General features: G+C 47.8%; 1 protein-coding gene across 1 annotated transcript in view; it reads left to right on the top strand.

Annotated features, from left to right (window-relative positions):
- The window catches only part of MRPL45 (mitochondrial ribosomal protein L45), a 188,268-nt gene extending 162,897 nt beyond the window's left edge, over positions 1-25,371 (top strand). The window contains exon 8 of the mRNA XM_018560593.1: positions 25,282-25,371. Within this exon, the coding sequence (XP_018416095.1) occupies positions 25,282-25,371 (90 nt within the window). The remainder of the gene's footprint in view (positions 1-25,281) is intronic.
- The last annotated feature ends 245 nt before the right edge of the window (positions 25,372-25,616 follow it).

The raw sequence follows: 25,616 nt of genomic DNA on the forward strand, positions 1-25,616 counted from the left end.
AACTTCCACACGTTTGCAACTATTACTATAGACAGAACGTGGGGATTCCGCCTATAAAATCGCGCTTGTACTGCTCGGCCGACGCAAAGGTCTAAACAATTCACATTGCAATACATTGGGTTTTTTTTTGTTTAGCGCGGTTCTGCGCAGCCGTATGAAAACCACTCGTGTGGATGGAGCCTCATCCTTCCTTCTCTCCTATCTTGCCCCAAAATATCCTAAGGAAGCCTGTATCCACTGTTTGGATGTGGTTCAGGCGGTTTGGTTTTACCTCTACATTTTTTTCCAACAATCAGACTTTCTCTTTCTCCTTCACTGGGGACTTCTTGTATCTCATTTTACTCTCTCAAGGTGACTCAGACAGGTCATTGTTCATACCTTTTCTGTGAAGGGGTATCAGTACTAAACTAGATGTGTCAGTTCTTCTTGGGCTTTTCAGCATCAGGCATTCATGTTGCAGACTTTCAGGACCGCCCCCTTGTCTATTCATAAGTTTTCAAAGTTCTACCTGGTGGATATTTGGGTATCTGCTAATGCTAGTTTAGGCAGTAAGGTGCTACAGGCTGCTGTCTGAAGGAGTGTTTCTTCCTTGTTTCTGTCATGTGAGCCTGTTGGCAGTTGTTTTGCTGTGTTGTTCATGCCTATGTTCTGTTGCGTGCAGGACGTCCCAGTCTCTGAATCTGTCTGTTTCTTGTACTGTACCATCAATAAAGTAGGATTTCTGACTTTGCAGTAAAATAACTTACTTGGATTCTTGGAGTACAATAAAGGACATGACACCCTCCCCTCTATGTCCTTGATTGCTTGCTAAAAAAACTGAGAATTTCCTTGAATTGGGAGAGGTTTTTTGAGGGTCCTCCACAGCTCTGGCCATTGTCCAGTCACTGAATCATTCCTGCATATTACCCAGTTATGTCTGAATCTGCCTGTGACCTGTACTGTACTCAAAAAAACAGATTTTACTGGCAAGTCTAAAATCATATTTTTCTCTAAGAATTAGAGGTTTTGCCTTTAGCCCTGCATAGCTGTGTTAACGGGCTTGTGGATATCATACCCCTGATATCTAGAATGATATCCTATCCATACATATAGAGGAACCTTTGGCTTAAATGCTGGTCGGCGAAACACGTATTGCGAAAACATTTGTCTGCGAAACACAAAACTTGCGTATTGTGTCCACCTGTTCCAAAAGCACCTTGGACATCTGGGTGAAGGACTTGGTGCCCAGGAGTTTTAAGCTAGAATTGTAAGTTCCACCTGTGGGTGGGCTTCATGTTGAGTAGCCTGCCAAAGTCCATGCAATAACTATCAGATCGCCATGCTACTTTGGCACAACTCTCTGAGAGTCATTGCCATTCTTCCAGATCAAGAAAGGTTTCATGGTACACTATATTGCCAAAATTATTGGGACACCCCTCCAAATCATTGGATTCAGGTGTTCCATATACCTCCATGGCCACAAGTGTATAAAATCAAGCACCTAGGCATGCAGACTGCTTCTACAAACATTTGTGAAAGAATGGGTCGCTCTCAGGAGCTCAGTGAATTCAAGTGTGGTACCGTGCTAGGTTGCCACCTGTGCAATAAGTCCATCCGTGAAATTTCCTTGCTACTAAATATTCCACGGTCAACTGTTAGTGGTATTATAACAAAGTGGAAGCAGCTGCGAATAACAACAACTCAGCTACGAAGCGGTAGGCCACATAAAATGACAGAGCAGGGTCGCCAACTGCCTACAGAGTCAATAGCTACAGACCTCCAAACTTAATAGCTACAGACCTCCAAACTTCATGTGGCCTTCAGATTGGCACAACAACAGTGCGTAGAGAGCTTCATGGAATGGGTTTCCATGGCCGAGCAGCTGCATCCAAGCCTTACATCACAAAGTGCAAAGCGTCGGATGCAGTGGTGTAAAGCACGCCACCACTGGACTCTAGAGATGTGGACACATGTTTTCTGGAGTGCTGAATCACACTTCTCTGTCTGGCAATCCAATGGACATGTCTAGGTTTGGCAGTTGCCAGGAGAACGGTACTTGCCTGACTGCATTGTGCCAAGTGTAAACTTTGGTGGAGGGGGGATTATGGTGTGGGGTTGTGTTTCAGGGGTTGGGCTTAGCCCCTTAGTTCTAGTAAAGGGAACTCTTAAGGCATCGGCATACCAAGACATTTTGGACAATTTCATGCTCCCAACTTTGTAGGGAACAGTTTGGGGATGGCCCCCTACTGTTCCAACCTGACTGTGCACCGGTGCACAAAGCAAGGTCCATAAAGACATGGATGAGCGAGTTTGGGGAGGAGAAACTTGACTGGCCTGCACAGAGTCCTGACCTCAACCCGATAGAACACCTTTGGGATGAATTAGAGCGGAGACTGCAAAGCCAGGCCTTCTCGTCCAACATCAGTACCTGACCTCACAAATACGCTTCTGGAAGAATGGTCAAACATTCCCATAGACACACTCCTAAACCTTGTGGACAGCCTTCCCAGAAGAGTTGAAGCTGTTATAGCTGCAAAGGGTGGGCCAACTCAATATTGAACCCTACGGACTAAGACTGGGATGCCATTAGAGTTTATGTGCATGTAAAGGCAGGCGTCCCAATACTTTTGGCAATATACTGTATCTACTCAAACCTGTTCTCTGTCCCCATTTTGTACTCAATATCTTCATTTGAACGCAGAAATTCCTCATGGAATCCATCAATTCAGTAATTGCTTCGCCCCATCCACTGTGAATTTATTTCTTATCTCTGTGGATGTCATCTCCCCATGCTTCTAGTGCTTCAACGCTGCCTGTGTTTTGGTCTTATCTGCCATGTCTTTCAAACTATTCAGGTTCTGCAGAGTTTTGTTTGGGTCCTGAACCTTAACCCTTTCCCTGCCACCAACATAAGGCATACGGTGGAACAAAATGGCTTCCAGCTGGCCAGCTTAGTATGACTTACGTTGGCTACATTTAGCCTTCTTTTAGAAACTGAAAAAATTGCAAAAAATGGTCTTGCCAGTTGATTTTAAAAATGCACAGGGCCTGACAGTGAAATAGTTAAAGAAAACAAAGCTGTAACCAACTCCTCATTTGGAAAATCCTACTAGATACAGGGTTTTTCTTGCGCAAGACAAATTTCTGACTCTCCGTTCAGAGGTTCAGATACGCTTTGCTTTTGCATGCAGGTTCTAGGATCGATAGTTGCCTCCTTTCCAGTTCCATTCCAGTACATTGCAAATTAGCATTTTGGCTGTGTGGGACAAGAAGGCAATCTCTTTACAATGGTATGCATCTCACATCCCTAATCAGATTATGCCTGGCAACATGGCCAGATCTTCTGTTCACATGTTTTCTTAGTTCAACCAAATGGATGTTCAGGCCTCTTCTGATGCTAGATTTTGACAGGTTTTTCCACCAGTTCATTAAGCTGCAAACTACCCTGGTTGTTTTGGAGAGCTTGTTGGTGTTTAATTTGCCTTTTTTGCCCACCCATTTTTTGGATGCCCTTGTTATCTCGGTTAACCCTGGGTCCCCTAATGAACAATTAATAAAACAGGATTTTTCTACTTTTTATAAAAATCCTTTTCTCGGAATTCATTAGGTGAAATGGGTCCCACCACTCTGTCTTTATGGTCCACTCCAACTACTGCTTTTCCACAAAACTGGAGCTTGATTAGAGTTGGAGGGGTTATATCTGGCTGTTGCTAGTGTCCAGTCTTCTGTAGGCAGCAGTTATAAACTCCTTGTCCCAGAAATAACCCCGTGTCCCCTAATATACTCCAAGGAAAGGATTTTCTGGTAAGTGCAAAAATCATGTTTTATTTTGGATTGTGACATGGTCAGCTGGTATGAGATATTGGTGTTGCGATTTGGTTCCTAATTTGGGGATCTAGCAAAATTGGTTAATTGAGCCTCCAAGTAGAAAGAGGTTTTGAAGTGTTTGGGATGAGAAAAGAGGGAACAAAACAGAAAATGGTCGGACTAAATTTTTGGTCCAAAGTTGCTTTGAGATATCAATCTAGTACTTGATGTGAATGAAGGCATTGTTCTGTTCTGCTATATGAGTGATGGACAGCAGAGTGGAAAGCAGTCATGTACATACATGGGAATTCAAATATGTTCAACATATTTGAATAGGCAAAGATTAAATCTTCATTCAGACCGTGTCTACAGATAAAGGTAAAATATGTGAACAAATGACACGTGAAATTGATATTAGTTTTTTATAAACTAAATTAACAAAAATGCAGATTTGTCACGCAAGGAAAGTACACCTCTACATGTACCACCACTTAAAATCCATAAAATTAGAAACTGGTGTTCCAGATTAAGTGCCAATTTTTATAACCTCCCTAGGGAGTTTAAAGACGAAAACCTGTCTTATTTAAACCTTTTAGTGATTTGAAATCAATCATATCACTGTAAGAAAAATAATCTACAAATGGCATAAATTTCTTAAAACAGTTCATTTGTCCAGGGCTGCCTGACCCAGCAAATTCAGCTTTTAACAGTTTTAAGAAAACCTCATCATTTCATCACAGGATCTGTAGGCAAATCTTGTTGGTGTCAAAGTATGCACCTACAATCAGAAACTGCATCAATTTACCCCTTAGTAACTCGTGACGTACATAGTACGTCACTGGTAGCGGGCCCGTTTAAAACAGGCAGCCGCCGGGACTCTTGTGTACATTTTTAGAGCTGGTCGTCGGCTTTACAATAGAAGCGATTCTGCCAGCTACACCCCCCGCTGTGTTTCCCAGGCTCCGCTGCACATCCTGAGGGCCCGGGACAGGCATCTCGGGTGTTGGTAGGAAGCTAGGGAGGAGAGCAGCGAACGTCCGTTGACCGTTCTATGGGACCATGAGCAATCACTTCCGGTCCCTGAGCTCTCATTGCTCGGCTTCTAAAGCCGAGCAATAAGCTATTGAATTGTGATCTGTGACTAAAGAATCAAAGATGGAGTTTTTGGACACCGTAGACATGTTTGGTGCAAGAACCTTATACCAACTGTGAAGCACTGTATTCTAAATGTTATGGTTTGGGCTTGCGTTGCTACTTTAGGGCCTGAGCTCCTTGCTGTCATCAGAACAGCTATGATTTTTGCATAATATCAATGTGTGCTGGATGAGAAGGTGTCTGTCCAAAAGTTAAAGCCTGAAATGGATCTTTCAACACAATAATTATTTGAAGCACACTAACAAATACACCAATTAAAGATGAGATGGGGGGGGATTTAAAAAAAAAATGAAAGAAACCCGCATATCATGCAACTGAAGGAATTGTGCATGGAGGAGTAGTCAATGTCAGTCGATGTCCAGGACTGGTGAGCGGGTATGCAAAATACCTACAAGAAGTCATTTCTAATAAAGGGGTCAAAGAGTAGCTTCTGAAGCCAAGAGTGTACTTTTTCCACAAATCTACATATATTGATATTTTTGTTAAATTAATTTACAGGCTCATTGTCCTTGTTTTTATCTAAGTATAGCACCTAAAGATCTACAGGGTTGGAGGGGGGCAGAGCTTGCTAATGGCAGCGGCTGGACGTGTTTGTCCTTTGCTCCGCTGAAGAGAACCGGGCATCGCGGCGAAAGTGCCTCTGACCGCCTCGCTACCTCCCGATATGGGCTCCAAACGAAGTAAGAAGTCCCAGTGATCCAAATTGGACCATTTGCGGAACCCGAGAGGCGGCATTAACAATTTCTTTGCGGCTCCGGTGACAGCCGACTCAGTGGGCCGCATGGCGGCGCCTTGTGGGGACTCCCTGGCCACCCTGGACTCACCCTCTTCCCAGCCGGCTGATATGTCGCCCGCCCTGCCGGACCGGGAAGACACCTCTGATGAGGACTCGGTCCCTGGCAGTTCTACAGCTGACGTGAGACAGCTACTAGACCATCTCCCCTCTAAGAGAGACATGGAGGCCCTGTTCACACGCTTTGAACACATACACAGGGCAGATGTGGCTGGCCTGCAAGAGGCGATTAAGGGAGTCCATAGCCGCTGGACACTGTGGACCTGCACATGGATGCGCACCGCACGGCAATCGCAGCCCTGCAAACGCCTGCACTGGCACCGCATAAACTATTGCAGTCTGTGTGGACACACATGGACGATGCAGAGGACAGGAACAGGAGGAACAATGTGCGGATCCGCGGCCTACCAGAGGCAACGGGTACCTGGGTTTAGGAACGCCTCTGCGCAACAGCTCAGAGACGTGCTGTGCTAGGTCCACTTCTATAAACTGAAGGAGGAAATCATGGCCAAAGCCCGGGAGCGTGGCACCCTTGACTTTGACGGAGCAACTATTACCTTCTTTCCGGATCTGTCACCCCGCACCATGGCGCGTCATAGGGCCCTGCAACCTCTGTCCACTCTACTTCGAGATCTCCACATCCCCTACAGGTGGGGCTACCCCTTCCACCTGTCGGTGCAAATGAATGGCCGCCTGGTGATCCTGCGTTCCCCGACTGATCTTGATGATTTTACTACTACCCTGGGAATCTCCTCTGTGGAACTGGACCCTTGGCCGGATCCACCGGCTCCCATACTCCCTGAGGTGCCTTCACTTCCCCAGTGGACTGGTGTCTCATTCTAAGAAGTCCAGGAGGGAGCCTACTTCACGCAGTTCCCTGCCTTAAAGATTGCAGCTCACTGCTACCACTTCGACCCTGCATGAGGATCTCGTCACCCTACTTTTCCTGCTTTGGGAGCCTATGACCCTTCCCTGTGCCTGGATGTCCCGCTGTTGCACCCTGTTTCCATTGTGCCTACTGCCCTGGAGGATGGAAGTGGACTATTGGATCATGGACCTTGCCCCAGCTGTGACACTCGCCCCCGTGTGCTATGCTCCCGATGGTTCCCTTGCGGGTGGTGGGCCACTGTGGTGGCGGTCCCGTGGTCAGGCCTACACTTGCCTACCTCTCGTCCCTTATGTACACATCTGCTGAAGAGGACCACTACGTGGAAGTTTGGGACTTACTGTGGCCATGGGACCTCACCCCTGCTCATACCATCAGGCCGTGCTGGGGACTGTACCACGGGTAATGTATTGCTATGCAACCGAATGACGTTTTATATTGCATTATTTGCTGTTTATTTGATTTACTGGGGTCCACCCGATGGGTTAACCATCAGTTGTACTTAGATACCTTACCTGTGGGGCTTCCATCCTCTGTATACTTTGTTCACTCCTGGTCATCTCCATCTCCCTGGACGGGTTTCCCACCTGGGTGACGGTTCCCTGTGGTGGCACCTGTTCTCCAGGGATGAAGCGGGGGGGGCTGATCACTGGTTTTCTGAGATCCGGCCTTCAGCTTCGGACCTCTGACTTCTAGATGGTACATGGCCTATTACTGACTTTGGGACCCTGGGCCTAGGTTTCCCTCCCCTTGCTCCCCTCCACCCCCCTCCCCTCTATTCTTTCGCCCCTTCCCTCTCCCGCCACGTATACCTAGCTGCTCTTCTGGCGCAATACCCTATCTCAAGCCTCAGCTGTACCCATGGACTGCTACATGTGACGTCTGCACTCCTGGGGTTTGCCCGCAGGGTTGTGTGTCCACCACAGGATGCTCTCCATCCTCGCACTGTTAGCACGTGCCACATAGTTGTAGTGGGATTGATCCCCCTTTTGGGGGACCCGCCCCCTGAGTGGAGGAACATTATAATTTTCACATACGCCCTGGTGAGTCCTCTACCCACGGTACGATAGAACTGTGACCCATATCCTACTTCCCTCCCTCCCCATCTCACTTGACGCCACCCCATCCCATTGCGCCCCTCCTCCCCTTTGCGTGGCACGCTGGTTGATCCTCGCAGGTTTTGGCTGTTCCACAGCCCGCATAAGTTGTCCTGTATTGGTATATGTTGATGTTTTTGTTTATGGAATGCACACTTAGTTGCCTTTATATGTTTGGCACTTTATTTTGACTATTTACCGTTACTGTTTTGCTCATAGTGATGCCCGGTTCTGATGTTGGAGCGAAACCTGTTGCCCTTGGTTTCTCCACACCCCCCATAGGTGAGCCAACTGGGTTGGTATACCCTTGTTGTGACCAATGGAAGACTCTTCCCCTTAGGTTGTGTTTTATGTCGTCTCTCTTCCCCTCTGGTTTGCGGATCTCGTTTCTTCCCTCTCTCTGGCCCTTGTCTCTGTGCTTTCCATCTCCCTCTCTGTGTCCCTGGTGCTCCCCTGGACCGCAGCTTTTGGTCATTTGCCACGTGGAATAACACCCAATGTTATCTGTGATGTTTGTCTCCCTGAATGTTCAGGGATTGAATGAGCCATGTAAACGCTCTCAGCTTGCTTACTCCATGCATAAGCGGCGTGCGCAGGTCCTCTTCCTACAGGAGACCAACTTCAAGGACCCCATAGCCCTGCGGCTGTCCTCACGATATTACCCCCTGGTATATACAAGTAATAACTCCATTTCTAAATCCAAGGGGGTAGCCATTTGCTTTCACTCCACACTGCCTTTCCAGCTCCTACAGGTGGATCGGGACCCTGATGGTAGGTACCTTTTCTTGAAAGGGATCCTCTTCCGTAAGACCTTTTACATTTGTTATTGTCTATCTACCTAATCAGTCTCCGTTGCCTTCCTTCTTAGCCATACTCCGCCGGTTGGAGACATTTGCAGAAGGTTACATAGTCCTGGGCGGTGACCTTAATTTCCCTCTGGATCCTCGCTTAGAATCTTCCTCGGGGAGATCCTCTGTTTCTCTGTCACACCTGAATCGCCTTAAAACCCTCTTGCACCGTCTCCAGCTGGTGGACATATGGCGGATACTAAACCCTTCTGTGCGAGACTACACCTTTTACTCCATCCCCCATTGCTCAAATAGCCGTATTGATTATTTTTCTGGTGTCCCACCACCACCTTTCGTGGGACCCCCACGCTGCTATTGACTCCCAGGTGTAGTCGGACCACTGCCCTGTTTCTCTAGCTCTCTGTCTCCCTGGACAGCCCCCCCACTCTTTTACGTGGTAGTTTAATGAGACGCTGCTACGCGACCCAGTCACGGTAGATGCCGTCAAGTCCGCAATATCAACCTTTATTGCTACACATGCTACGCATGATACCGCCCCCTGGTCAAATGGGAAGCCTTCAAATGCCTACTCGGGTATCCTTATTTCCCATGCCACCCGCCTGAAAAAAGCGCGCTCGGCGGAACTTACCTCCCTATTAGGCAAGATCCACTCGCTGGAACTTCAACATAAGTCGACCCGAGCTCCCACCATATTGTTAGCATTAGAACAGAAATGTTCTGATCTCCGCTCCCTCCTAGATCTCAGCTCCCTAAAATACAGGGAGTCCTTGCGCAGATCATTGTATGATCATGGCGATAAGTGAGGTCGTCTGTTGGCACGATCCATCCGAACGCAACTTACGTCCCTCAAATACAGGCGAAAGATGCCCGGGTGGTTCACAGTACTGACCAGATTGCGCAAGTGTTCCAGACTTACTACGCCGAACTGTATAACTTACCTGCCCCAGGAGCTTCATCCCCGATCTTGGACCCCCTGGAACAGGCGGCCTCATATTGCAGCCACCCCTCTCCCTGGAGGAGGTTACAGGGGCCATTGGAGGACTTCCCTCCTGGAAGAGTCCGGGACCAGATGGCTTCACTGGTGCTTTTTATAAACACTTTCAAGACCTGCTAGCCCCTCTACTCCATTCTACTTTCAACGCCATCTCCGCGGACTGCCCCTTTACCCGACAGTCGCAAGAAGCACATATCACGATTATCCCTATAGCTGACAAAGATCTGACGCTCTGCTCTAATTATCGCCCAATCTCCCTTATCAATGTGGATCTTAAGCTATACGCTAAGCTCCTAGCGAATCGCCTAAGTCACTATGTCCCCTCCGTTATCCACTTGGATCAGGTGGACTTTGTCCCATTCCGCGAGGCCCGAGACAATACTATCAAGACGCTAACACTCATGCGCTATGCTAAATCTTCAGGCCTACCTATGTGCCTTTTGTCGGTTGATGCAGAGAAGGCGTTTGATCGCCTCAACCTGAACTTCCTTTCTCTTACCCTGGAACAGGTGGGACTACCGAAATTGTTTGTGGATTAAGTTATGGCCCTCTACCACTGCTCGTGTGCGGTTAAACGGCTCCCTGTCCCTTCCTTTTTCCATCCGGAATGGAACCAGACAGGGTTGCCCACTGTCCCCGTATTTGTATATTTTGGCCATGGAGCACCTTGCAGAAGCCATACAGCAAAACCAGTCTATCCAAGGGGTCTGTATCCAAAACCAGCATTTCAGGCTGGGACTATATACGGACGACGTTCTCCTCTACTTGTCCAACCCCCGTGTTGCTCTTCCCTCCGTGCTAGAGGAATTTCGGAGGTTTGGCTTCATCAGCAACTTTAAGGTGAACTTGCATAAAACCGAGGCTTTAAGCGTCTCCCTCCCTTCAACTGAGGTGGGTAACCTCCAGGAACAATTTCACTTTAAATGGCAACAATCTGCTATTGAATATCTCGGCGTCCTTTTGTCCTCGGATCAAGCAGATCTTTATCGCCTGAACTTTGCTCCGCTTCTCCAATCTACTATCTCTCGTCTTCAGACTTGGACCTCCCTACGACACTCCTGGATGGGGAGGATTGCGCTCCTTAAAATGGATATTCTGCCTAGCTTTCTATATCTCTTTCAGACTCTTCCCCTTACACTCCCATCCTCGTTTTTCCGTCAATTGCGTACTGCACTGCTTCGTTTTATCTGGAATGGTAAACGCACGAGACTGGCCTACAACATCTTGGTCCGCCCAAAGGACGCAGGGGGCCTCGCCCTACCTGACCTGAAGACCTATTATTACGCTACGCTCCTTACCCACATTCTTGATTGGAAACCCCATGCAGCTCACAAGCTCTGGGTCTCCCTAGAAGCTTACATCTCGCCAGTACTCCCTTTCTCGATACCCTGGCTTACACCTGCCCACCGCCCCCGTTCCTCAACGCTCCCTTTCACTCTTCCGCCCCTCTTGAGAGTGTGGGACCTTTTGGTTAGGACCCATGGCTTGTCTCCCCCAGGGGGACCCATGACCCCCATAATGGGTAACCTAGTGTTTTATCCTGGCTGTATTTCCTCCAGCTTCCTCTGCTGGTCATCCAATGCACCTTCACCCTTGACCGAAGCTCTCACGGGGATGAACCTGAAACCTCTGGTTACTCTACTTGCAGACAGTCCCCATATGCCAGGATCGTGGCTGCTCTATTTCCAGCTTTGTGCGTTCTACGCTGCAATGAGGGATCGGGCCACTCTTCAACGCCCGCTTACCTGGTTTGAATCCCTTTGTAGCGCGGGCGAATGTCATCTCCTAACTATACCGCCAATTACTTACGACAAGGTTCCAGGGCCGCCTTCCGTTCATGACAAGATGGGAGACTGATTTCGACATCACACTTACTGAAGAGGAAATCCGAACCTCGTGCATGATCACTCATAAACTCTCAGTGGCCTGTTCGGCTCAGGAAAAAGGCTATAAAATCCTAACCCGCTGGTATAGAAGCCCGACTCTCCTACATAAAATATTCCCCGATAGGTCCTCATCCTGCTGGAGGTGTCTGAACGCAGAGGGCACCCTCCTACACATCTGGTGGAGCTGCCCGCTATTGGTTCCTTTCTGGACCCGGGTCTTCGACATCTACAACCAGGTAATGGGAACTGACCTAACGGCATCACCTAAAATAGCCCTTCTCTCTATTCTTCCTGGCTCCCTTGCTTCTGTCAAGAAGGACCTACTCTGTTCCTCTTTGGCTGCGGCACGCAATGTTGTCCCTCGCCACTGGAACACAATGGTCACCCCGACTGTGCAGGAATGGATTGCAGAATTGTGTCTGATTATGCGCCTTGAAGAACTGACTGCCTCACTACATGAACGTCAGGCCCCATGTGCAGTCTTATGGACCCCGTGGATTTTGTATATGGGTACAGCAGCTTTCCTGGCCTTGTAATGAGCTGGGGTCTCTCCTGGTTGGAGGGGGACTGACGCACTGCTAATATAACTGTTTCATTTCACCGTGGCCTTATCTGAGTTGTGGGATCCGATGGAGCCTTCACTCCCTTATTGTTTCTCCCTTAATGTTCACCCCTTTTATGTCTCGTTATTTATATATATATAATCCGGTTAGCATAATGGACTTGAACTGGCACTTTATTTAGTACCTTTGGACATATTGGATGGATGTTTTTTTTTTTTTCTAAACCATTGTTCTTTAAGTTGAATTTATGGTTCCATAAGTGTTTAGTCTTTTTCAATTTTCGTTACATGAGGGTGTTTTCCTGATACTGAGATGGCCTCCATGAACTGTGTGGGTGCGAGTGTGCATGACTGTTTCCAACATGCACAGGTGTCTATAGGTCTGATGCTAATCCTTCAGTGCAGGAGAACTGTGCAGATTCCACCAACAACCCCCCCCTTGGGGTCGTGTGTGCAGCACAGCCCCTTGACGTTGAGCATTTTTGCCTCAGGGAAACAGACCGCCCCTTAAGCAGTGAGCAGATAGATGGCATGACCAGAGGGCGGTTTTTGTATAACCCCCTAGCAACAAGTGTAACAGTAGTAACAGTCATGTTACCTCATAATTAGTGTGCTTACACTCCATATTTCCTGTGACCTTTATATTGACTTTATATGCACCATTTTTATTGTTTCTTCTCTTAATCTCTACAATAAACATTTATTTTGGACGACATGAGGGGTTGGGATGCTTTTAATTCTGGAACAACTAATCAATGTAATCGATAATGAGAATCGTTGACAACAATTATCAATTAGTTGATTCCAATTAGTTGATCCATTAACCACGCCTAAGCGCTTATCCCCACCCCTAGTAATAGACTCTTAATGTCACCTTAAGGAGAACGTGTCACCTCCAGTTTGGGGCAAATAAATGCATGTATAGGACATTGTGCGTGTGCGTTGAGTGCTGCCGCCATTCCACTGTGTGCCATATTGTGGTAGCCAAGCAGCAGCACTCTCCTTCATGCACAATGTGCATTAAAGGAGAACTATGGGGTCAGTGTTTTTCCCCATAGTTCCCCTACGGGTCACGGGAGGACATAAACTAGCGTCCTCCCGTGACCTAAAGCTCAGTATACCGCGAGCTACAGCTCACTATATACGGAGACCGCCGCAGCCGACATGGATCCTGACATTACTATCGAGATCCACCCAGCTGCATGATTGACAGCTGGCTCTGCCTATCTAGAGGCAGATCCAGCTGTACCCACCCCCTCCCCTGTTCGTTCCTCCAGTCAGTGCTGGAGGATCGGAGTGGGGAGGGGGAGAATCTCTGCAGGGAGCCGTGAGTGACAGTTACGGCTCTCTGCAGGGACAGGATCATGAAGTGAGCGAGCGACGGTTATGTGTTCTCTCACTTCCTGATCTAAAGAGCCGACCAATGACAGTTTAATTGTCACACATCAGCTCGAACTATGAGGCTGAGTCCTCCTTTTAAAGAGCAAGCTCACTTTCCCAAGTAATATGGGAAAATGGAATTACCCAATCAAATCTGAACCCCCCCCTTCCTCCCCGGCTATACTTACATTTCGGTGAACAGTCCTTACCCTCCGCCTGTACAGTCCAGCCCTATGCATTTTGAATTTTTTTGCTGGCAAATTGCAAGCACTCATTGAGAAGCACTATTTAGCACAGTCAAATACAGTTTTGATTAGGGATGCACCAATACAGAATATTTGGGCAAGTACTCGCCCAAATGCTCCGATACCTTCCCCAATACTGGAACTTCTGGTCAGCTGAAGATTTCCTCTGACCGGCAGTGCCGTAGGGGAACATGGAGCCAGCTTCCCGTGCAATCAGAAAGCGGGGCAGCGACTAATGACCCACCCCGGTTTCCTGATTGGCTTTCCACCATGAATAGGTTAAATCATGATCCATAGTACATAACATGTAGTTGTACTATGGATCATTTAAAGTTGCCTGTCCCTTTATGAAAAAGTATCAGTAATTGGTATCGGCAAGTACATGAGGGGATGTACTTGTACTTGGGCCTGAAAAAGTGGCATCGGGAAATCCCTAGTAAAAATCCTTCTCCACTCCCTCCTCCAATCATCTCCTTGATTTCAAATATCAATGGGAGGGTTGGCAGCTCTTTCTTCAAGGATGGATAATACTTTCTCATTTTAGACTCTGGAGGTTGCACCTCCTCCTCCCAATCAATTGCCTCTTTTACTGCTTTAACAAATGGCAGTACTAGAGCAAAATCAAACACTGCAGGTTCCTCGGAAACCTCCGAATCTGAGAGCTGAACCTCTGAAGGGGCAGGTGTAGAGTGGCGTGACCTCCGACGTAATCCCTAATGTAGAGGCTTCCGTGGAATTTTTGTCATCCAAAAACTGCTGCATACTTTTTTCCACTGCCTCTTGGATAAAAATCTGGACATCCTTTGCTTCCGACTCCTTCCCGCCATATCCCAAAAACAGGTCTCGCAAACCAGCTTTCCAATCATGGCCTGAACCCCGCAGGCCCAACACTGCCCTGACTGCGGGCGAGGGGATCTGCCCAAGCGTGATGAATATGACCTTCCTCCCCGCTGAAAGCCTCTTAATGACTCCCGACGATCCGGGCTGTCAGAATGACCATGGCGGGACCTTATAGATTTTCTGGAAGCTTTTTTGTGCTGACGGAGATGGCGGACTGATAGCAGCAGGTACCAAAAAACTATAGAAGCCAAAGAACAGCCTGAAAATATAGTGAAAAGTAAGCCCAAGACACTGACAGCCAAAGGACGCAAGATAGAGAGTAACAGAGAGTCACAGGCAACAGAGCAGAAAAAAAGCATCAGCAGGTTATTTCATAGACAGAAAGGACAGAGCCCACGAGCAAGCCTGTCTGACATATGTGTAGCACTGGGGAAAGCCTGACAAGCCACCCAACAGCTGAAAGAAGACTTGGCAATCCGCTTTCCCCACTCAATCTAGCAGCAGCAGCAGGACGCTCTGGAGAGCTTCCCGCCCGCTGCTAAGCAAACACTGGGAACAGTCAGAGAGAAGGTAAAAGAAAAACAAGGTAAAAAGGAAAAAAAGACAGCTGTTTAAGCTGTATATAACATAGATTGCCCCTGGACGAAAGGCGCACGCTGAATCAGGGAGATTTACTCCCAACATCAACATCCTCCACTAGGAGAGCCAAACCTGTGGGAAGTGGGGGAAAGGATCTTCTCAAGGCAACATCATACTCCTGATGACCTGAGCGAGACAGAAAACAGAACGGGGTGGGGGGAGGGGGGCGAGCTCAAGCTGTTTTTTATTGGCTAGGAAAGGGTTGTCCTGGGTGGGATCAGAGGTGGAGCTGACCCATAGGAATGTTGACATGAGGAGGCCAGGAAAGTCATTTTCAGTTTAAGCCTGACAAATTCTGCTGCAGGAGGTGCATTGCGGTGCCATTTATTTGAATAACACCCTAAACACTCCTCTCACCCCAGTGTGATCGCCTGCATTGGAACGTGCAGTACTGCAGTGCCCTGCGTTTCAGTGCAATTGCAAAAAATTGTGCATGCAGTTTTATTCTGAGGAAAACTTAGTAACACTTCATCTGTGTATTTTATTTTAAATAAAAGATAGTATTAATTTTTTTTATCCGATTTATCGAAAAGAACTAATGGATTATGAAAAGGGAAATATCAGGTGTCCGTTTAGACCTCTGATATTTCCCCAGAGCCAATGACAGTAAAGTCAAAAAATAAACATATTTAATACAAAAATAAGGTTAAAAAATGTTATTTTATTTTTAAGTTTAGAAAAAAATAAATACAAATAAAATATTTAAAAAGATTGAGAAACAAAATTAGTTTTGGCCTGACAAATTTGTTAATTTTGGTCAGAAATTTTCATTTCGGTGCACTTCTAATAAATTTGTGTGTGTATATGTGTGTGTGTGTGTGTGTGTGTGTGTGTGTGTGTGTGTGTAAATATATGTATATGTGTATATATCAAATATAGTAAAGTTAAAGCGCTGTGCACGGATCCTGATTAAGTAAAAACAACTAGGGGTGCTGCCCCACTTCAGCCGGGAGAAACTGTAAAACTGGAATACAAAAAAGGACAGAAGGGCGCCCAACCTAATGCAGATTATTTTTTATTTTAAAAGACACAAAGATAAAATTGCAATGGTACTCACAATGGAGGGTCATAAAACAGCTTGTGTGGATGTTTTGGAAGAAACAGCAGTTGAGACTGCAATCTGCCTGTGTGCCACTGTAGTGTGGCGGCGTTGACGCGTTTCCGGGGGCGTGGCCTGGCTCGAGACCAAGATGGACGCTTAGATCTTCTCTCCTGACACCCCTCTATAAGCTTTTATCTGGGCATCGCCCACCCGATATTACCTCCACCATGGGGAAAACTGGGAGAAACACCCCGGCAACTAAAAATCCAAAAGAAACAAACTCTCAACCTGGAAGGAGCCTCCCGGAGGAATATTCACCAAACAGCAGCCCTGATAGACCGTCGATGGAAGACCTTCAACCACCTCATCCAGACCTGATGGGACAGATGCCCCGTATGTCCGACCTCAATACCATAGCTTCGGATATCAAGTCTACGCTATGAGCGGCGATATCGGAGCTAAAATCTGACCTTCACTCCCTAACAGGTCACATCCTCTCGATCGAAGAAGTGACCACACGCCATTCTGCGGCATTGACTAGGGCTCGGCAGACTTCTAATGCACACACCACCCGCATGCTCGAGATGCACCGTCATCTGGAAGATCTGGACAACCGAGGCCGCCGCCACAACCTGAGAGTAAGAGGTGTCCCAGAGACCGTGGAGACGGATCAACTTGAACCTACACTACTTCTCATCTTCAACGGCCTGCTAGATAGGCCACCTGAATCTCCTGTTAGCATGGAACGCTTTCATCGCGCTCTATGTCCTAAAGGAAGATAAGCCGACCCTCCTCGTGGCATCATATGCTGCCTGGTGGATTATCGCCTGAAGGAAGATATCCTTCGCGGGGCAAGGGAGAAACCGCAGATCCTCTTTCATGATGCAGAAATAAAGTTGTTCCAGGATCTCTCCCACATTACCCTACAACACAGAAGGGCCCTCAGGCCTCTGCTGCAATCCCTCCGATCACGAGGCATCGCCTACAGATGGCGCTTTCCGCTTGGCCTGGCTGCCACATTATCAGGCCGCACCTTCCTCCTCACGATCCCGGCAAATCTCCAGAAGTTTTGCGAGCAACTCCGTATCCCCCAAGTGGATCTTCCGGAATGGTACGCGGATTTTCGTCTACATGATGGGCCTCCTCCACTCTCATCGCCAAGCTCCCCAGATAGAAGGCTGCTTCACACCCCGACTCGCAGAATGGATCGTTTATCGCACCAATAAGGCCCCTTTGGGTTCCAGATTACCCCCTGTCTAACATCCCCCTCATTGCTAACCATAACGCACACAACTCGTATCAACACCCGGTCGTTACACACCTTGGAAAACTGGATTTTTGACAACATGGATCACAGGTACTGTTTATGTTCTTCTGCTTACAGTGGCACCCTCTCCCTCCGACGCCGAGCTCTCTGAGACTTCCACTATCTCCCTTTGCCCCCACCGTGGCCAGCCCCACCGACCCCTACCAGCTCTCCCTACCAGTCATGGCGGTCCGCCACAACTCGTAACCCTCCTCCCCCCTTCCTAACCCCCCGGATCAACCTTGATGCTTTAGCCTCATCACAAAAAACTTCCAGTCATGGAGGTCCGCCACAACTCGTAACCCTCCTCCCCCCTTCCTAACCCCCCGGATCAACCTTGATGCTTTAGCCTCATCACAAAACACCCGCAATGTAACAATAACTTTTGGACATTTGCCGCTGCCACTGTCTGCCATAGACCATCACATTGACACTTCATTTTATCCCCCAACTAGTCTACTCCTGCTACGGATCACCCACGATGTTTTGGGCGCGTGGGCCGAAGATGAGCGGGCTCTGTGGCAAGGAAATGCGCAGATATATATGTCTTGCCTACAATGTTCTTTGAAACAGCTACAGTTGCACTCAAACCTTGTAAGCTACATTTCCAGTCACCCAGTGCTCCCCAGTATTCCACTCCTCTAACACCCGCTCCTCTCCATGCTTCCCCCCCTTACCCCTCAACCTTAGAGATCGCCCTCCACCCATCGTGGTCCCCAACCCAGACATGATCCTCTAGTCTCCCCGCTATACGGATGCTCCACTGTAACTGTTGGGGGATTTAGCCTGCTGGAGAAGACGCGGACCCATCTGATCAGACTACGCAAGATGCATATACCCTATTTGTAAATTATATGATTTCTTTAATCATATTAATGTTGTCATCATCGGCATGGTTTAGTGCTGCCAGTTGGCGCTGCCCTGGGACCGCACAGGGGCTCGACGTTCTGAAGGAGCACACCCGGTGTCACGCGGGGCCGGGTAGTGTCGACGCGGCAGATCTCATTGATGCTGGGCAGCCGCTGATGGCTATACTAGAGTTCGCCATCATCATCTATAACACTCGCTGGACCCGTTCCTTCAGATCACCCTCCCCTCCTATCCCTTCCCCCTTCCTCACATTTCCCCCCTCCACCACCCTGATCCTTCTTCCATAATATCCACTATAGCTGTCCTTTCCCCTCCCCGGACGCAGACATGCCCGGGGGGGGGGGGGACCTGTAGACGGCGGTAGTCGCTAAATCACCCGAAGTGAAATTGATGGCAAATGTTGATTTGACTTTCCCATTCACACTGTAACTACAAACTAGATTTATCGTATCACATGGTGGGTACGGGGACAGCCGTTGCCAACGGCTGCACGGGAAAACATTTGGCGGGAAGAAATGTACTGTTTGAGACGAAACATACCGCTGGTGTCGCCTCGGGCATAGGGTTCCTTATTACACCTCTAGAGATCATACACCCTACCCAATAGTAATTCCTCAGCCTCCCGATCCCTCTCTCCCCACATTTCCCCGATCCCCATCGGCTCTCACTCCCGGCACCAGATGATCCCCGGGTCCGGTCCTTCCCCAGCGCCTCCCGGACTCCATGATCTCAGGCGACTCGAAGCGCACTCCCTTTGAACCTGGCATGCCAACCCGAACAAAGTACCCCCCTCAACAATGCTCAACTGCTGCACTGCATAACATTAAAGGTACGCAGCTTTAACTCGTTCTTGATATAGGGCACGAATAGCTGCTTTGGAACAGCACTTGATCGGAGGGTCGGGCAACTTCCCGCTGAGTAGTTGTGGGGGTGGGGGGAGGAGGTCGCCACACTCTATCCCAAATGCGCTACCTTGCAGCCGTTAGCTCTCTCGCGCATTATTATGGTGCTCATGTTGGGGTCCCCCTCCCTCCTACCCTTCCCCTCCCTGGCTTCACCCTTAGATGCAACACCGAACCCTACCCTTGCCCTCAGTCCCATCCCTTCCCCCTCCCTGGGTCTAACCCACGGCCAACTCTTATCCAAGCTCCCACGGAAGGGAATGGGGGGGATCGTTGCCCGAGGCAGACGCTAACATACCGGTATAAATTTGGCTGCATATTACCTCTTATTTGTAATGCTGACGTGATTGTGCTTGTTAAAAGATTTTATTTCATGTTGTAGCCTGAATCCATGTTTTTGCATTATGACCCAACGTTGCTACAAGGCTTATGTCTAGACCGGGGCCATGCCCGTAATATGACTCACATTTTGCTGTTCCCCCTAGTTGTTGCAGGGGTTGAACGCCACTCCTAGAGTCGTGTATACACTACCCCACCATAGTCCTTAGTAGCTGTTTTTTTACATGTTTCCCATATGGATGGAAAAGGTCCCCAGACCCCAAAACAATGCTACCTACTCCATACTTATTACCCCCCTCACCCCTTGCCCTTAGCCAAAACCTGCAAGACCCAGGTGCCTTGAGAACCTCTCTTGGTTATATACCCCAGTCACATCCCTCTTTCATCTCCTACGCCCCCCCCCCTTCCCCCTTCCCGCCCGCCTCCTTCCATTTCTAGTGAGCTTTAACCTGCCCCCTGTTCTTCCAATACGCACGACATCCCCCCCCACAAGTACGTCTATACACCATGGACAGACCCGACGTCTCCACCCACGCCGCTCCAATCTCAGTGAAAGTCCTATCGTTGAATGCCAAAGGACTCAACGTCCCGGAAAAGAGATCCCAATTCCTTCGGGCATTCTCGCATCACAAAGCTCAAATAGTGCTACTTCAGGAAACGCATTTTAGATCTGACGCCATACCCACATTAAGCAACCGCAAATTTCCTATAGTCTATCACTCCACATCGGCTAGTTCCAAATCTAAAGGGGTATCCATCATTATCTCGGCCCACATTGACCTTCAAATCACTGACCAATTAATTGACCCGGAAGGTCGTTACATCCTTCTAAAGGGCAAGCTACATAACACTCCGATCACCATTGCCAATCTCTACTGCCCCAACGCTGACCAAGCCCATTTCCTTCGCAAAGTGTGCTCCTTACTGCAGGATTTTACAGAGGGTAAGCTTATTCTAGGTGGGGACTTCAACGTACCGTTTAATCCCCTCCTAGACTCCTCCACTGGCAAATCATCGGTCCCCTTCCGTAGCTTGCGCTCCATTAAGAAACTCCTGACGTCCCTTAACCTTCATGATACCTGGAGATTCCTCCATCCCACAGTGAAGGACTTTACCTTCTTCTCCCACCCACACTCTAGCTATTCTAGATTGGATTATCTCTTCCTTTCTCAAAGAGACCTGCCCAACTTGGTGGGTGCCACAATTGAACCTATGATCCTCTCGGACCATGCCCCGATATCCATGACCATCACGCTCCCTCTACAATCTTCCCGCTCTCATGTATGGAAACTGAACCCTTCCACGTTGGGAGAACCTACCCATATATCGACGATCCAAAACAAGCTCCAGGAATTCTTTGCCTTGAATGCCAACACTTGTTCTTCCCCACTGATGTTGTGGGAAGCACACAAAAGTGTAATTAGAGGAGAATTCATCCGTATCCAAGCCCTCCTCCACAAACGGAATAAAGCCAGAAGCGCCGCTCTACTTGCACGTATAGCCACCTTAGAGGAACTACACAAACGATCCTTAGCCCTGTCTCACTTGTCGGAACTGACCCAAGCGCGTAATGATCTCCTTCAACTAATCCACGAGAACACCAAAAAGGCCTTTATATCCCGCAGCAAAATATATTATGAACATAGTAATAAAGCAGGGAAGTTCCTGGCAAGGGCCTTGAAACGCCAAAAGGCAACCCGCACGATCTCTCAAATCGTAGACGCTTCAGGCGCCAAACATTTGGATACACCACAGATAATTTCCCAATTCCGGTCCTACTATGGAAAACTTTACGGCATTGCTGCCCAACACCCCTCTACCCCCGCCCACAACACCAGATCAGAACTCATAGACTCCTTCTTGACAGAACATAGCCCCCCCTTTAAGCAACGCATCTAGAACAGACCTGGAAGCCCCCTTCACAGCCCAAGAAATCCAGGTAGCGATATCACAACTGAAGCCAGGGAAGAGCCCTGGTCCCGACGGCTTTACATCTCATTACTATAAAACCTTCTCGGAACATCTTATCCCTCACTTCTTGTCCGCTTTCGACCTGACCCCCAGACAACCACACGAATCGGTCCACTTTCTGGAGGCCCATATTGTCGTGCTGCCGAAGCCCGGAAAGGACGATTCCCTATGCGCAAGCTATCGCCCCATATCCTTGCTCAATATTGATGTTAGGCTACATGCTAAAATACTCGCTAACCGCTTAGCTTCTCTCCTCCCCGACATAATCGACGGTGATCAAGTAGGCTTTATAACGGGACGGGAAGCACGTGATAACACCACGAAAGCGATAGGCCTTCACCACTGGATTAAAAGCAGAGTCCAGGCAGGCTTCTTCCTATCTACAGATGCTGAGAAAGCATTTGATAGGGTTGCGTGGGATTACCTCTTCGCTGCCTTGGCTCACCTCGGCGTGGGCCCCCGCATGCTGGACCGCATAGCCCTATTGTATTATAATCCGACTGCGAAGTTCCGGGTAAACGGCGCACTGTCGGAGGGCTTCCCCATTCTCAACGGTACGCGGCAGGGGTGCCCCTTATCTCCCCCGCTTTTTGTGATGGCATTAGAGCCCTTTCTCCGGAAAATACGCTCGGATCCCAACATACATGGGTTTCATACACCTTACAAAGAATTTAAGGTGGCTGCATTTGCGGACGACTTGCTGTTTTTCTTGACACAGCCGAGAATATCGCTCCCCAATCTACTAAGTGCATTCCAGGATTTTGCATCAATCTCATTCTTCAAAATCAACCTTTCCAAATAAGCCGCATTAAATGTCTCCCTTCCTGATGACCTGGTCCAGTTCTGCAAACTACACTTTCCCTTTCGTTGGGCGGACACCTCCATTACCTACCTGGGCATTGAACTTCCCACTGCCTTGCAGAAGCTATACTCCCTTAATTTCGCTACTCAATTGTCCCGATTACTACTAGATATGAAGGAGTGGAACAGGGGGCTATACTCCTGGTTTGGCCGTGCAGCAATTCTCAAAATGACAGCCATGCCACGACTGTTGTACTTGTTCCAGATGGTGCCCATCGCTCTTCCCAAAGCCTTCTTCTCCTCGGTTAATGCCCTTTTTCGTACCTTTCCTTGGGAGGGTAGGTCACCACGTATCGGATTCTCAACTCTAACACGCTCAAAATCCTCTGGAGGTATAGGGCTCCCGCATGTACAGAATTATTATCGGGCTTGCCATTTAACGCGCATTATAGACTGGACCAAGCATGGCCCATATAAAGAATGGGTCCTGATAGAGCAGCTCCAACTAGGTTCACCAATAGGCTCTCCTACGGAATCTACACCATTATGGACATATATGCAACCTCGCCATTATCTCAATGATAGGCAAATTAAACAACACTTTACACTCCCCCTTACCGCCCTTGAACAGCTCTGCACGTCTCCGGGCAGAATCACACACACAGTATCGGAGTCATACTCCTTACTGTTGAGCTCTTCCACACTGTCACCCACGCCATCTACTAAGAAATGGGAAGCAGACCTATCTACCAATCTCACCCCACAAGACTGGGAGAGGATGGATGTACTCTTGCTGAAAGGCTCAATGAACGTACAGATCCAGGAAACCAATTACAAGTTAAGGTCGAGATGGTACAAAACCACTGATCTACTACACTGTATTTTCCCTAACACGCCTAATACCTGATGGCGCTGTTCACAGGAAGTTGGCACGCTCCTCCACATTTGGTGGTCGTGCCCCCTGATCGCAACCTTTTGGTCAAATACTCTCGCACATAAGAACTATAACAAGTGTCACACTAGAATTCAAGGCAATCTCTCCTACTATTTCACTTCGATGCCTCCCACCACATTACCAAGAAATCTCAGGTAATACATCTACTGAATGCGTCCAAAACCGTGATCCCCAGACATTGGAAGTCGACACATCCACCGACAATCAGAGAATGGCTAGCACGGGTAGACACTGTGGCAAACATGGAAGAGCTAATTGCTTATGACAGAGATACCACACCTCAATACCTGAAAACCTGGACAGCCTGGTATCTATTCAAGGGCACGGACTTATACGTTTCCCTTGTTCAGCCATAAACGGCTCTCCCACTTCTGAGGACCTAACACCCCTTCAATACCCATGACCCCCTACACCTCAGCCAGCCTCTAACACACATCCTAGCCACTTCGGGGTACACAGGAGGCGGGGCGGGAACAAAGGTAAGAAGGTCTCCCACTTTCCACTTCTCTCTTCCACTACAGACTACCTCTCCATGACCCTCCCTTCCCTCTCCAGCTCTTCATACCTCCCATCCTCCCTCATTCTCCCACGGATTTTTCTTTTTTTCTTATACCATACACCCTGATATCTGTGCAAACCACTGGACATACCTTTAAAACCTCAGCTCATAGCCGGGACTCCCCGTAGCGTAGAGCCCACTGCTTCCAAGGGAGGACTATACAACTTTTTAGCAACGTTTGGGCATACCAATTTGGTTTACCACACCTTTACCTCCCAAGGATGTACGTCGAGGCCTGCCGCCAATGCACCGTGATCAGGATACTCTCTTACCGATCTCACCAGAGCTGGTCACCCTGGATCTTCCCCCCTCACCTCCACTTATAATATAGAATACACTTTATGTTAGCTACATTATTTTTATGTACTTGCTATTGCGTAACTGTTTATATTTCTTATCACATAAATAAAAATTTACATGTGAAAAAAAAAAACTGCGCTGTAATAAAGCGGACTAGCTTATATAAAAATAAAAAAAAATAATCAGCCCACTAATTGATAATGAAAATAATGAAAAAGCCCTTCTGCCTTCCTTTAGGGTTGCCTGAAAACTCTCCTCTTCAGGGTACCTCTTAAAAACTGTACATCTACATTTACTCCTTCAGCCAGCTCAACTCCCGTAGTTATTACCTTCTGTATCATTTGCCCCTCCTTGTAAGCTCTCACGAGCGGGTCCTCTAATCCTTTTGTATGGTATTGTACTTGTACCATCTTCCCATATGTTGTAAAGCGCTGTGCAAACTGTTGGCGCTGTATAAATCCTGTATAATAATAATTTCCAATAGTTTGTGGAGAGGGGACCATAAGGCTGGGTTCACACCAGTGCAAGCATTACCACACTTGTGGCACATTGTGAATGCGTTGGACAGTTCTGCGATAAAAAGACACCTGCATGATTTTAACACAACTCAATTCAGCGCACAGGTGTGAACTACACCTACTGAAACTAGGCTGTTGCATTGTCCACCACTGCTCAACGGCTGTAAAGTGAACCAGCCTTAAGCTAGCCATACAAGATTGGATTGTGGCCGATTAATGCTGAATTGTCCAAAATACAATCCATGGGTGTCCCTGTCGGCACCACCTGACTTTGACAAACTTCAATCTGAAAATCAAATTCTCAGCTGAACAATGACTTCCGATCTGAGTGTCACGCGTGTTTGTTTTGTGAACTGCCTAACTTCCCATACTGTCCTTGCAGGAGATGAGACAGTTGGATTTCTGAAGTAGATTCTGTAAAACTGGTGTTTTACAAACGAAAATTAAACAATGCATGTACTTGTATCATAATGCTAACCATAAAGTGGTGATCTAATGGTTTGATATCTGATATCATTCAAATTATATAATGTATGCCTCATAGACACTGAGATTGTAACATGTTATAAGAATAATATGCATCATACATGAGGTTCTGCCAGCTTCATTTATTAACTCTGCTTATTTGGCTGTTTTTCTTTTGCAGACAGTAGTAATACCAGGTCCAGTATTAAAACCTTGGCAGAAGCTGGAAGATTTGGAATTAGAGGGAGAAAACCCTGCACCAATGCAGTAGAACAAGTAACAAGCACTATTCCTCTTTCGTGAATTAGTGAAACCTCAATTTATTGTTAATCTTGGGACCTGCCACACAAACAGCAAATACTCCAAATGGTGGAAATTTGTCCAAATCGCACATCTTCTGCGGTTCCTTCTTTAGAAATTTGTATGGGTTTTTTTAAAATATATTCTAAATGTTATATTACCACTGGTACAGAAGGTTTCTGGGGTCATTAGGACATTTCCAATTGTTCTGCTGCA

The sequence above is a fragment of the Nanorana parkeri genome, unplaced genomic scaffold, assembly GCF_000935625.1.
Source record: "Nanorana parkeri isolate BGI_ZX_2015 unplaced genomic scaffold, ASM93562v1 scaffold468, whole genome shotgun sequence".
NCBI classification, from domain to species: domain Eukaryota; kingdom Metazoa; phylum Chordata; class Amphibia; order Anura; family Dicroglossidae; genus Nanorana; species Nanorana parkeri.